The sequence below is a fragment of the Musca domestica genome, unplaced genomic scaffold, assembly GCF_030504385.1.
Source record: "Musca domestica strain aabys unplaced genomic scaffold, Musca_domestica.polishedcontigs.V.1.1 4, whole genome shotgun sequence".
In the NCBI taxonomy this organism is placed as follows: Eukaryota; Metazoa; Arthropoda; class Insecta; order Diptera; family Muscidae; genus Musca; species Musca domestica.
Genome location: NW_026712328.1, coordinates 24,666,343 through 24,680,738, shown reverse-complemented (window position 1 = coordinate 24,680,738; position 14,396 = coordinate 24,666,343). Strand labels below are relative to the sequence as shown.

Below are 14,396 nucleotides of genomic sequence, written 5' to 3'. Positions count from 1 at the left end.
AAGGTGATCAGGGTATTATGTCTTTGTGCATTTGTTTGTAACAGGTAAAAGGAAACGAGATAAACCCATAGTTCCTTTTTAATGATCTGCATAGAATCACATTCTGAGTCGATTTATGCATTTCGGTCCGTATGTCCGTCCGTACGTCTGTCTGTCCGTCTTTCCATGTATTTTTATAAACAAAGTACAGGTCGCATTTATTGCCCGATTCAGATAAAATTTTGCACAAATAATTTGATTGTCCCAAGGGCGATCCCCATTGAAATTGGAGATAATCGGTCAAAATTTAGGTATAGCTCCCATATATATTTTCGTCAAATTTGTTCAGATATAGCTATAGCTCCCATACATATGGTTCATCCGATTTGTTGAATTTTCCCTGAATAGCCGTAATATGAACTCCGTAGTAACGATATTCAGGGAAATGTATCTAATACAGCTCAGAAATACCTTTGTCAAATTTTATCGAGATCGGTTCAGATTTAGATATAGCTCTCATATATATCTATGCGATTTCAAGTTAATTATGCACCAAATGGATACAAGCCCGAATTGAAAAGGAGCAAATGCTTCGACAAATTTAGTAGAAATCGATTCAGAGGAGGATATTCCTTCCATATATTAGTTCGTTTGGACTATATATAATCATAGTTGGTATGATTTAATTCTCACAAAATTCCCCATTAAAACTTTTTTTTGCTATGTGAAGCTCTACTAAATATGCAAACTGGTGTAGGGTATCATAAAGTCGACACCGCCCGACTTTAAGACTTTCTTTACTGGTTTTGTAAATTTTATTGAATGACAGCAAAAAATGTCGGAAATAACATAACATTTTAGAATAAGTTTAGATTTGTTCGAATTGGTCACCTTTGGCACGAATTATGGCCTTCAAACGGCCAATGAAACCGTCAAACGCTGCCCGAATGTTGCACTGCGGTATTTTGGCCCATTCCTGGCGAAGCGCCTGCTTGGTATTTTTTAATGTCAACCTTGCTCTCCAAAATGCTCCAGTCCAAGGGATTGGTATCAGGAGATCTTGGCTGCCGCGTTCTGAGTGCGATAATGCTGAGTCCTGTTGGAATGTCCAAAGTCTGCGGCCAAAGTGTTTGCGTGCCCAAGGCAAGATTCGCATTTTTTCTGATGCCACGTTCGATTAATACGAGCGGAAAGTGACCATTGGCTGTTATGGCGGCCCACGCCACCACCATGGTTGGCGTTTGAGTTCTGGTGTCCAACAGAAGGTGCACATTTTCAGCTGACCTCTTTGGCAGAAAACACGATCATTTTGTTTGTTTAAAAACTGCCGGACAACGAATGTTTTCTCATCGGAGAAAACCAAATTCGGCAGTTCACCACTAGCCACGGCCAAGCGAAACAACTCTTTAGCTCTTTTGAGTCTATTTTCTTTCTATTGCGGTGTAAGTTCTTGCACTTTTTGTAATTTCAATGGCTTTACCCTGAGCTTATTTTTCAATATTTGCCGAATGGAATATTACGATATGTTAAGTTCACTAGCCATTTTTCGGCCACTGCGACGCGGGTTTCGATCAAGTCGCTTCTTTACTTTTCGAACCATTTCTGCTGATGTTGCTGTTTTCTTCCGTCAACTTTCCTGACGAACGATGGTACGAGACACAAAAGATTTATTCACATTTAAATGCTGGATTGCTCTAACGATAGCCATTTGTGGTTTTCCAGCCAAATATAAAGAAATCACACCATCACGCTTGAATTCCATTCCGAATAACTTTTTTTCTGGAAAATTTTCACCAAAATTTACGCTTATAAACAAAATAATGAGCTGTCACTGGAATAATTTTAACAGCTGTCGGACGATTGACTTAGAAATGACAGCAGTCCGAAGTTGGTTGCAGTTTTTTCATCTCACCCTGTAAATACATTTGTTTCTAAAAAATATGAAATATTTATGCACATCAAATAGTGACTTATATCTTTCCATGGACATCTGTTACTAATCAAGGTCAAGGTTTCACAATATAGGCTTGTCGAGTGTTAAATAAAAACATAAATAAAATCCATACATTTTTTAAGACATTCCTTCAAGCATACACACATAAATATAAATTCATTCACAACATTTTAACATATCTGATTTTTTGCCAAATGTCATAAATATCAAAAAAAAAAAAAAAAAAACAAAAAGAAAAAACATCATGTTTTATGAGATAATTGACACAATATTTGAGAATTCTGTTTGGCAATGTGCCATCTTTTAAATACTTAAATATGAACACATTTAAATACATATACACACATTTGTAAATACACATGTTCACAAAACAGATGTTAATCCGACAGCTCATCAAAGAACAAAGAATTTTTAATATCTGTTATATGTAGAAAAAAATTATTAGCAGCAGACATTCCCATCCAACAGTTTTTATTTTCTTCATAGGCTTTTTTATGTAGAATCTACCCCCTCCTATGAACAATATCAAAGATTGTTGATGTTATTTATTTCTATTTCACTCCTCCATCTCAAGCTGAAGAAACCCTGATTATTTTTCATTTAAAAACATAGATGTATGCCTTCAATTAAATTATTAACCATTTTCACATGATTCGCTGGATTACATTATTGGCGCTTATTAAAGCGTGAAATTCAAAAATAATATCTTATTTAAATACGATAACAGCAGCAAAAAATTAATATTAATTTCTCGTTCCATGAAAATTGTTTAATATAATTATTATGTTCGTCCATAACGAATATTATATACTCTATGTATGTAGAGTAATATATATCAATATTGGAAACATTTGCTGACCTTCTGTAGCCTAAATTTGTATCAAAGGGTCGGTTAATTTCTCGGTTTTACTCAAAAAACAAAAAATGTAAAAAAAAATCATGCTGAAATAGGCTCTTATAAACCCTAAAGCCCAAATATTAAATATCGTATTTTGGAACACATATTCAATTTGAAACCTGTGAAATTGGTTTATAGTCGGCTAAAGTGAGCTCAGCACGCCCACAAAAAAGGCAACTCACAGTGTTCGATGTTTAGATTATTTTTGGAACATTTTCCAATACTGGCAATACTTAGCAGAAGACTGCTGGAATAGACTCATGATTTCTTATATCACCCATATAGTGGTACCTTTGAATACCGTCATAAATGCGAAACTTGAAAAAATAATCGGTGAATAATGTAGCTAAAATCATCAAAATATCGAATATATAGTGGTACCGTTTTACTGGGACTATACGAAGACGTGGACCTGCACAGACAATTTTCAGTCTTAGACTGTACTATCCATTACGAACTTCAAATACCATATTTGAAATATTTAAATAAAATACCGAAAAAAGGAAGGTGCCGTTATATGTGGACCTGCACAGACAATTTTCTGTCTTAGGCTGTACTATCCATTACGAACTTCAAATACCAAATATGAAATATTTCCGGTGAATGATGTCGCTTTAATCACCAAAATACCAAAAAAAAGGAGGTACCGCTAGATGGGGGATATAGCAAAACGTGGACCTACATGACCCATTTTGAATACCAAAAGTCTTGCAGACATAATACACATTTGAGTAAGATTTCATCAACCTACTTCATTTCTAGTGTGCTAGAGTGATTTTCACACATCGCTAAATCGATATAGAATTTTATGCTGATAAAGATTCGAGGTATTACAAACGGAATGATAAACTTTATATACCCTTCATACTATGGAGAAGGCTATAATGAATTTTGGAAAACTTGGAATAGATAACAACCATCATAAAAGGAAATCGTTAGCATCGGCTTTACGGTGTTTTGAGACACTTGATTTTACTGGTAAAAATGGGCGGGCCCAATATTGAACACCGAAAGTTTTGTTGTAGCTCATGGTGAAGGTTATTAATTTAGTATATGAAGTTCCTAATAATACATATAACATGCACCGCTCAAATATTGGAACTCAGCACTTTTAGACATATTTATGCTCTCCAATTTGTAAAAACCTATCATGAAATCAATTATATTTAGAAAAAAATGGGTCTTATGCAAAAATTGCTGAAACCACTAGCTTTCAGTTGAAACCTTTTAAAAATTGGTGAATTGTTATACATTGAGTTGAAAATTGTTGTGAGGACCTAAAGAATACCAATAATCGAGACTATTTTTATATGGTGACCATTCCAAAATATCAGCCTTCATTTAAACACATTTCGAAATTCTTTCAATAAATCAAAATATCAAATAACAGTCACTTCGGCTGGAGAATGGAGCCAAGTCCTCAAAAGTAATACCAAAACGTCAACCGATTGAAAATAATTTTTGCACAAAATTGACGTATTTTTAATAAGAACTCTTACTTTTGGTCACCTTTGGCACGAATTATGACCAATGTCACACGCTGTCCGAATGTTGCTCTGCGGTATTTTGGCCCATTCTCGGAGAGGAAATTTTGGTGGACATTGTGCGCTGGAACCTCATTTTGTAATCATTCTTGGGTGGCGCGTGCTGAGTGCGATGGTACTGAGTCCTGTAGGAATGTCCAAGATCTGTGGCCAAAACGTTTGCGTGCCCAAGGCTTTAATACACCCTCCTGAACCTTTAATACTCCATCGGCTGTTATGATGGCCCACACCATCATCATGGCCGGCGCTTGAGTTCTGGTGGCCAACCGAAGGTGCACATTTTCAGCTGACCTCTTCGGTCTATTTTCTTTCTGTTGCGGTATAAGTTCTTACACTTTTTGGAATTTCAATGGCTTTACCCCGAGCTCAAAATTCTAAATCGATTTAACGATGTCCGTCCATCTGTCTGTCTGTTGAAATCACGATACAGCCCACATTATTAAAAGTAGAACAAGTTTGGCAGAACAATTTGTATTGTCTTGGATGGTTGGTATTAGAAAATGAAATATATCAGTTCCCGGATTCGTTTTTGTAAGTCACAATGGGTTCTAGTTCCGTTGACAAAACATTGCAAGTATAGGTCCACGTTTTCCTATTGCCCCCACATAATGATATCTCCGGATATTCAGTATTTTGATGTTGTTTGCCACAGTTTCTACGGATTTGTCTAAAAATTAGTATTTGTAGTTCATAATGGATTCTGGGTTTTTCTCTGGTGACAGAACATTGAATATTTAGGTCAACGTTTTCCTATAGCGCACATATAACGATAGCCACCGATATGGGTAATCCTAGTCTCATTTACCCACGAAATTGTTTCACATTTGGTATTTAAGAAAATTTGGTTGATATAAAATTCTCTATATAGGTTCCCGTTTTGGCCCCCACATATCACGACCTCACCCACCTTATGGTTTTTTTGAAAAGTTTAATTGCACTATCCAAACGGTCTTAGTGGTATTTTTAGTTTAAAGTGGAACACGTTTTAAATAAACTTTGAGTAAAAGGGCATTTTTTTACAAAGCATATACAAATTTTTAATATATGAAGAAAATATTTTCCAAACGAAGTGAAAAATGTATACAATCCACATTATTTGTAGGGCATCAGCGAAAAAAAGTTCCGATTTTCCCCTCAGCAGAGAGATAATCAATTTTTAATTACACCCAGACGTGTTCCAGCGTCTTTCTCTTCGTTGGCGCATAGGCTTAGCTAACTCCTACCATGGAATATCCAATGGAATGGAATGTCCAATGAATTTTGATTTTGTTTTGTTTTGATTTTTAGCTATTTTTAAATAGATATTAATGATGCTCTTATAAATATTTAAACATGTATACATACATACATTTATACATGCAGCATACACACAGTAGTGCCCCTACCGGCTTATGTGTGGCACAACGTTTTTTTTTTTTTTTGCTATTGTTCGCCGGCTAATTAAAATTAATTTAATTTTCTCGAAAACACTGGCGATTGGAAGCACAGAAGAAAAATCTTATGAATAAAAAAAAAAAAAACAACATACAAAATAAATTATTATTTTTTAATTAAACACCAATGAGATTAAAGATAAAACAATTACCATGCTATTGTGGATTTGATGGAGAATTTCTTTGCCCGTTTTAATGTATTGGCTATTTTGATTTCGCAAATATTCAAATTGAAATATTAATGTGTGTTTAGTGTTATTGTTTCCAATTTTGTTAGCACGAACGTCATGGGGGCCATTGAGTTGATTGTTTATTGGAATAAATTATTATTGCGTCATACGTGATATATTAAATTGAGTAAAAAATGTTTGAGAATGTTTTCTTGTCAACATATCGCCGGTATAATGTTTAAGTGTTCCATAGACCTTTCTGAGGCATAGGTGATTTTTTGCTTGGTTTTCCGAATTTTATGCTAATTTTCTTATACCGATGGCTGTTATCGACGCCCAGAAGAAACGGTTGACTCTATATTATGTACCAAAACGACATGAAAACTACTAAATAGTGCAAAATTTGGTATTGGGGGATGGGATAGTGCTTGAAATTTGGCATTAGGGTTAGTGTAAACGGGTAAGATTTGAAGGTTTGGAGAAAAAGCTTGAAGTCTGAAATTCGGATTGAGGGTCATTGATTTTTTGTAGGATAGTCGAACCTAAGAGTTTTGGTAAATTTGGTACCATTTGGAGTTACATGAACCGATAGAGATAAACTCTTGAAATTTGATATGAGAATCCAGGTTGGGAAGTAGAGTTGATAAAAGGAGGTAGTTTTGGAAATATGTACTAAGTATAAGAAGAGGTCTTCTTGGAAATGCGTACATAAAGTGTACCAAAAATATTTAAGAAGCGACTTGATCAAAACACGCGTCGCAGTGGCCGAAAAATGGCTCTTGAGTTGAACATATCGCTATATTCCATTTGGCAAATATTGAAAAATGAGTCCGGGGTAAAGCCATTGAAATTCCAAAAAGTGCAAGAACTTACACCGCAACAGAAAGAAAATAGACCCAAAAGAGCTAAAGAGTTGCTTCGCTTGGCCGAAAGTGGGGAACTGCCGAATTTGGTTTTCCCCGATGAGAAAACATTCGTTGTCCTGCAGTTTGTAAACAAACAAAATGATCGTATTTACTTTCCAAAAAGGTCAGCCACCATAACAGCCGTTGGTCGCTCTCCGCTTGTATTAATCGACAGTGACATCAGAATAAATGGACATTCCAAGAGGACTTAGCACCATCGCACTCAGCATGCGCCACTCTAGAATGGTTACAAAGTGTCGCTCACCTCAAGTAAGCGCTTCGCCGGGAATGGGCCAAAATACTGCAGAGCAACATTTGGGCAGCGTGTGACGGTTTCATTGGTCGTTTGAAGGCCATAATTCGTGCTAAAGGTGACCAATTCGAACAAATCTAAACTTATTCTAAAATTTGATGCTGTTTCCGACGTTTTTGCTTTCATTCAATAAAATTTAAAAAAATGTAAAAATTATGGCGTTTGAATTTGTTGGAGTTTTTTTATCTCACCCGGTATATATCAAACCGACTGATACTTTTTAATTTGTTCTTTTATTTAGATATTAAAAATTCATAATCTCAGAGAACGGAAAAACGTTGTACTTTTCCCATGTAATATTTTGTAGTTGATTCTTTTTTTTAGTTTTTTAATACATTTTTTATAATAAATCTATATTTAATGACATTTTATATTTGTTTTCAGAACTTTGAACCTGTACCATATCCCAAAAATAACTATGGCAAATTTTACACTGGTGACTCCTTCATTGTCTTAAATGTAAGTATCTTGAAATTCACACACAACCACCCATACGTTCCAAGTAACACAAAATAAATATTGGCAAAACTTTTCATGAATACCAAATATACAAATTTCACATAATCGTTGAACATAACGTAATGCAGTTCTCACCTTAGTCCTTTGAACTGAGTTTTTGGTGCTGCGCGCAATTTTGTTCGTTTTTTTTTTGGAAGGTATGTAAAAAAGTGTGAACTTATGTAGTGTAAAACTTTGAAAACAGTTCCGGTTCTCCTCGGAGAGTTTATTTTGAATAACTGGCGAGCAGTTTGAAGTAGGAAACATTTAGAAATGTTATTGGTCGTAGGAGTTTATTTTAGCATGTGAGTTTAGAGAAGTGAAATGTTAGTTTTTTCTTCTAAGAGAGTTACAAATGTTCGATTGTATGTTTTCCGACCAGAATAACTCTAATGTATTTAAAATTCTGAGAATAATAATTGTGTTTGGCATATAAGACCAATAAAATATATATAAGTTACATACACAGGACCATGTCTCGGTATAGCCCATATAAAGGTATCTTCCGATATTCGGTATTTTGATTATTTAAGCGACATTATTAACTGGAATTGTTTCGTTCAATTTCATTTTCCTATGACAAAAACAAAACATACACAGGCCCACGTCTCGGTAAAGCCCCCACATAAAGGTATCTTCCGATATTCGGTATTTTGATGATTTTTTGTTGACATTATTTAGCAGAATTGTTTCAAACTTCGTATTTGGATATCTTAATGGATACCACAGCCTATGACAATAGAATACATGTGCAGGTCCACGTCTTCGTATAGCCCCCATATAACGGTACCTTCCGATATTCCTTATTTTGATGCTTTTAGCGACATTATTTACCGGATAGTTTTAAATTTCGTATTTGAAGATCTTAATGGGTACTACAGTCTATGACAAAAAATTATACATACAGGCCCACGTGTTAGTATAGCCCCCATATAACGATACATCCCGATTTCGGTGTTTCCATTATTTTGGCGACAACTGCTGATGAGGTCGACTCCTAACCTCATCACAAAGCGATGTAACTAACGAAAGAAAAAGAAAATGCCGCGAGTTGATCTTTCTCGTTCCGTGGCTGGAAGGGAACTCAATTTATTTACAACATATTCTTAACACTAAAGCTTACATCTAATACATTAACACATGCATTTTATTTACTAATGCACGCTGTGCATTAACGCACACAATACGTTGCGGGAGAAAACGAAACGTACCTAATTTGTGATCGACTCTTTCTTATCTTCTATTTATGGCCGTGACATTTATTACATTATTTATTACCGACCATAAACATAGCATTTGGAAAACACATGCATCTTAAGTGTTTTCTTTATTTAACTAATTTACATTCTTCGGAAAAGACAAATAAAAATGAGATAAGAATTTAAAGAAGAACATTCAACACACAAACTATTTTTACAACATGTACAGTTTCTACAAAACTAAACATACTCCCGGCCTTAAAAGATCCTAATCTTTTAACAAACTTCGATCGATTCTATTTTTTTAAATTATATAAAATAAACATAATTTTCTTAATATCAAGAATTGGATAAAACTGTGCTAAAGTTATATCTTATTTCAAAATTAATTTCTAACATAAAAATAATCTCCGAAGTATGCTGCTTGAAACTAGGTAATTGCACCCATGACATCCACCAACCACTTGAAGTCTGGATCTCTCCGCCAGCGATGATCAGATACCTGGGATATTTTTAAATCCTTTCCATAATTCAAGGACACATCTACTGCATGGATACGTCGTTTACTTATACTCGTGTTATGTTCACCACGTCTTCTGAACCATTTCGCACGTTCCAGACGGAAATTATCAATCTTCTCTTTATGTCCATCGTCAATACAATCCTTGGCCCGGATTTCACTTTCTTCTTTGTCAGGAGCAGCAAATACAAGATTTTTGTGTTCCTGTAAATTCCTTGTTGGCAGCCCTTCTTCAATTTTAATTTTTCTCGTTATTTTTCCTTCGACTCGCGGAACATCAAGGCGAACGTTTTCATTTTTACTTTCGATAGCTTCTAAGTCCTCAACTACCTTTTGATGAGTCCCTAAACTACCCTTAACATTATCAACATGCTTCTTCATGTTCACCTTTTTAGGTGCTATTCTTGAAATGTTCCCACTTCTCACTATGCGGTAACAAATTCTAAGAAAATGGTAATGACTTGTGTAGTCATCCTGTTTTCCAACTACATCCAAATACCGCACGTATTGTGACGATAATGTTTGAAATTTTCTATCGATGTTTTCTATTTTTGAGAAATAACATTTTCTAATCTCCTCCCAAAAATCAAATAAAGCATCGATAAGTTTAACCGTTATCCCAATGTCTGGCGGCTGTGAATGGAACAGTAAGGCATTTTTCCCACACTGTTCCGATGAACTTAAGCTGTTCACCTCAGCTAAATAATCGATATCTAAACGTGGTATTTCTATGGGCACAAAAACACCTATGCCGTTTAGAACTCTCTCGATATCTTTAGTCGCATAGCACACTCCCAAGGCGTCTATGTAATCCGAGTATGTAATTTTTTTCATACGACGGAGTTCCCTCTCGTTATCTAAATATTCCTTTCTTGCTTCTGTAAAGGAACTACCTAATTTGGTATATTTTTCCCTAGCTTCCTCAGTTACACCACACAGAGCAATTTTTTCCATTTCTAAATAAAGTGACACAATATACTCGCCCAACATCCTTTGATGTTGAATGAAGTCTACAAAATTCATATTGACGAAATATATGTGCACTCAAAAAATAAACGAATAAACTAATCACTTTTTTCTACACGTCTATTGCGTTAGTATATGGAGAGATAGATCGACAGAATCTTTCACTGCTACCTATCATGTCTCCTTGTACACAACTAAAAGATCTAACACTATCTTTGCTTCAACAGTGCACCTTTTACGTCGCTACAACAAATAAGCCTAACACACTTCACTACTACGAAAATGCGCGCCTATCACGTCATTTAGTTCGCATAAACTAATATTTTCTCGGACACTGAAAATATAGCCTATCGAATAACTTCACTAACTACACGCGATACTATCACGTCGGGGTCACCAAATGATGAGGTCGACTCCTAACCTCATCACAAAGCGATGTAACTAACGAAAGAAAAAGAAAATGCCGCGAGTTGATCTTTCTCGTTCCGTGGCTGGAAGGGAACTCAATTTATTTACAACATATTCTTAACACTAAAGCTTACATCTAATACATTAACACATGCATTTTATTTACTAATGCACGCTGTGCATTAACGCACACAATACGTTGCGGGAGAAAACGAAACGTACCTAATTTGTGATCGACTCTTTCTTATCTTCTATTTATGGCCGTGACATTTATTACATTATTTATTACCGACCATAAACATAGCATTTGGAAAACACATGCATCTTAAGTGTTTTCTTTATTTAACTAATTTACATTCTTCGGAAAAGACAAATAAAAATGAGATAAGAATTTAAAGAAGAACATTCAACACACAAACTATTTTTACAACATGTACAGTTTCTACAAAACTAAACAACTGCTTTAAAGTTCGTAATCGATACTACAGCCTATGACAAAAATTACTTGTTCAAATCCACGCCTTCGTATTTTTGAAATTTGTCAAGTTCACTCCAAATGATGGAGGGTATTAAAAGTTTGGCCTGGACGAAATTAGCTGCTTTTTATACCCTACACCACATACTGGTTAGGGTATTATGTCTTTGTGCATTTGTTTGTAACACGGAGAAGGAAGCGAGATAGACCCATAGTTACATTTGAGGATCTTTATCGAATCACTTTCGGAGTCGATTTATGCATGTCAGTCCGTCTGTCCATATATTCTTGGGAACAAAATGCAGATCGTATTTATCATCTAATTGAGATGAAATTTTCCAAACAATATTTGCTTGTCCCAAAGTCAAATCTGATATTGGTGAGAATCGGTTCGAATTTCGATACATCTCTCATATATATCTTCAACCGATTTCGGGTTGATTGTGCACCAAATGGTCAATATCTTTCAACCAAATTCAGCCTAGAAGCAAGTACATAAAATTTGGTAAAATTCGGTTCATATATAGCTATAGCTCCCATCCGATTTGGTCTTTAATTCCCTCACATTCGTAATATGCACTCCATAACAATGATATTTGGTACCAGATATCTTGTAGAGGTCGGAAAACCCCTTGCCAAATATCGGCTCAGATTTGGATGTATATCCCATACATATCCTTAACCCGATTTCATTTATATTGTGCAAATGATGGCTAATATTAGCCCAAATAGAGTGAATTTCAGGACGTACTTTTCCATTTGGTAGAACTTGGCTCGATATATATTTTTATACCCTCCACCAAAAAAAGTATTGAGGGTATATTAAGTTCGTCATTCCGTTTGTAAATCATCGAAATAATCATGTTATACCCAACAAAGTATATATATCTTGATCAGCGTAAAATTCTAAGACGATTTAGCCCTGTCCGTCCGTCTGTTGTAATCACGCTACAGTCTAAACGAATTAAGATAGGAATCTAAAATTTTGCACAGATCTCTCTTTTGTCTGCAGGCAGGTCAAGTTCGAAGATGGGCTATATCGGTCCACGATATCGTATAGCCCCCATATAACGGTACCCCCGATATTCGGTATTTTGATGATTTTAGCCACATTTTTCAATGGAATTGTCTGAAAATCCACACAAGTAGTTCCTTGTGGGTATTTTATGCCTCGGCAGAGAATTATCTATATAGGTCCACAATATTGTATAGCCCCCATATAACGGTACCCCCACGGTATTCGGTATTTTGATGATTTTAGCCACATTTTTCAATGGAATTGTCTGAAATTCCACAAAAGGAGTCCCTTGTGGACATTTTACCCCTTCAAAAAGAATAGTCTATATAGGTCCACGATATCGTATATCTCCCATATAACTGTACCCCCGATATTCGGTATTTTGATGATGTTAGCCACATTTTTCAATGGAATTGTCTTAAAACCCACACAAGTAGTTTCTTGTGTACAGGTCCACGATATCGTATATTCCCTATATAACGGTACCCCCGATATTCGGTATTTTGATGATTTTACCCACATTTTTCATCGGAATTGTCTGAAAATCCACACAAGGAGTTCCTTGTGGGTACTTTATACCTCGATAGAGAATTATCTATATAGGTCAACCATATCGTATAGCGCCCATATAACGGTACCCCCGATATTTGGTATTTTCATGATTTTATCCACATTTTCCAACGGAATGGTCACAAGGGGTTCTTTGTACACAAGGTGTTCTTTGTGAGCACTTTACCCCCCGACAGAGAATTCTCTATATAGGTTAACGATAACGTATAGCTACCATATAACGATACCCCGCGATATTTGGTATTTTGAAAATCCACACAAGGTGTTCCTTGTGAGTACTTTATACGCAGACATAGATTTGTCTTTATAGGTCCACAATATCGTATATCCCCACATATCGGCACCTTCTTATATTCTTATAATGGATTTTATGTTTTTTTGAAAATTTTCTAATTCGTTCTAAATGGTGGAGGGTATTCAAAGTTCGGCCCGGCCGAACTTACTGCTTGTCCCCGTCAAATAGATTCAGAATTGTATATGCCTTCCATATATTATTTCCCCTTGAAACCAAATTTTAACTGATCTAAAGACAAAGGTTGATTTGTGGTATGATCTACTTCAAACAAATATGCCTAGTGATGTAGCTCTACTAAATATGCATAGTGGTGTAGGCCCCGGCCGACTTTTGACTTTTCCTTACTGGTATACTTGTTTATATTTGTGTTAAATCGTAATTTTTTAAACTATGTTCGGAACTGTATTTTTCGTTCCCTATTAATATTGTATCGACACAGAAAATCCGGCTCTAAGTCGGAGTAGGATGTAGGTATTTTATAAAACTGCAATTAGTCATTCCATTTCAGAGGCAACTCCTAACTTTCACCCATTTCGCCATTTTCAATGTGGAACTTTTCACAAACTACTTATAGCAGCAATTTTCTTTGTTTCAATTTGTTGTTCCTCATTTAACATTTCTATTTTTGTTTTATTCCACAGACTGTTCAAAATAAAAAAGACAAATCACTCTCATGGGATGTTCACTTTTGGTTGGGCTCCGAAACATCCGTGGATGAGGCCGGTGCTGCTGCCATTCTAACCGTACAACTTGATGACCTACTTAATGGCGGTCCAGTGCAACATCGTGAAGTTCAGGATCATGAATCGCAATTGTTTTTGAGCTACTTTAAAAACGGTAAGATATGGTGGGCAATAAATAAAACTTTTTTGTTGATATTTCGGGATATTTTTTTTGTTTTGCTCGGTCTTTGTGTTTGCACATCCCGCCATGAATTGCCAATGGCGGTGATGGTTAGTTGTTCGGCTCACCTACTGGGCGTTTTACAATTGTGTTTTCTTGGTTGGCTACAACGAATTTAATGTTTTCCTTCTATGCATTCGTGATCACCACCCCTGCTGAGTGCTGCAAATGCACCTGTGGTCTGTGCCGTAGCGCGGTCTTGCTGTTATGGTGTTAATATTGCAGTTCGTGGTAAAAATTTTCCCGAAAAAAAAACAAAGAAACTTCTTGACTTTTTGCCACTTTAGTGTTTAAATTTTGGATTTGTTTGCTGTTGCAGCAGAGGCATATCTTAGCCGTCAGTGGTGT

General features: G+C 35.7%; 1 protein-coding gene across 3 annotated transcripts in view; it reads left to right on the top strand.

The window, feature by feature from the left end:
* LOC101894545 (gelsolin) overlaps positions 1–14,396 on the top strand; it is an 82,896-nt gene that overhangs the window by 51,640 nt on the left and 16,860 nt on the right. For all 3 annotated transcript variants that reach the window (XM_059126933.1, XM_059126934.1, XM_059126935.1), the window contains 2 exons: positions 7,581–7,655; positions 13,787–13,982. In XM_059126933.1, the coding sequence (XP_058982916.1) occupies positions 7,581–7,655; positions 13,787–13,982 (271 nt within the window). The remainder of the gene's footprint in view (positions 1–7,580; positions 7,656–13,786; positions 13,983–14,396) is intronic.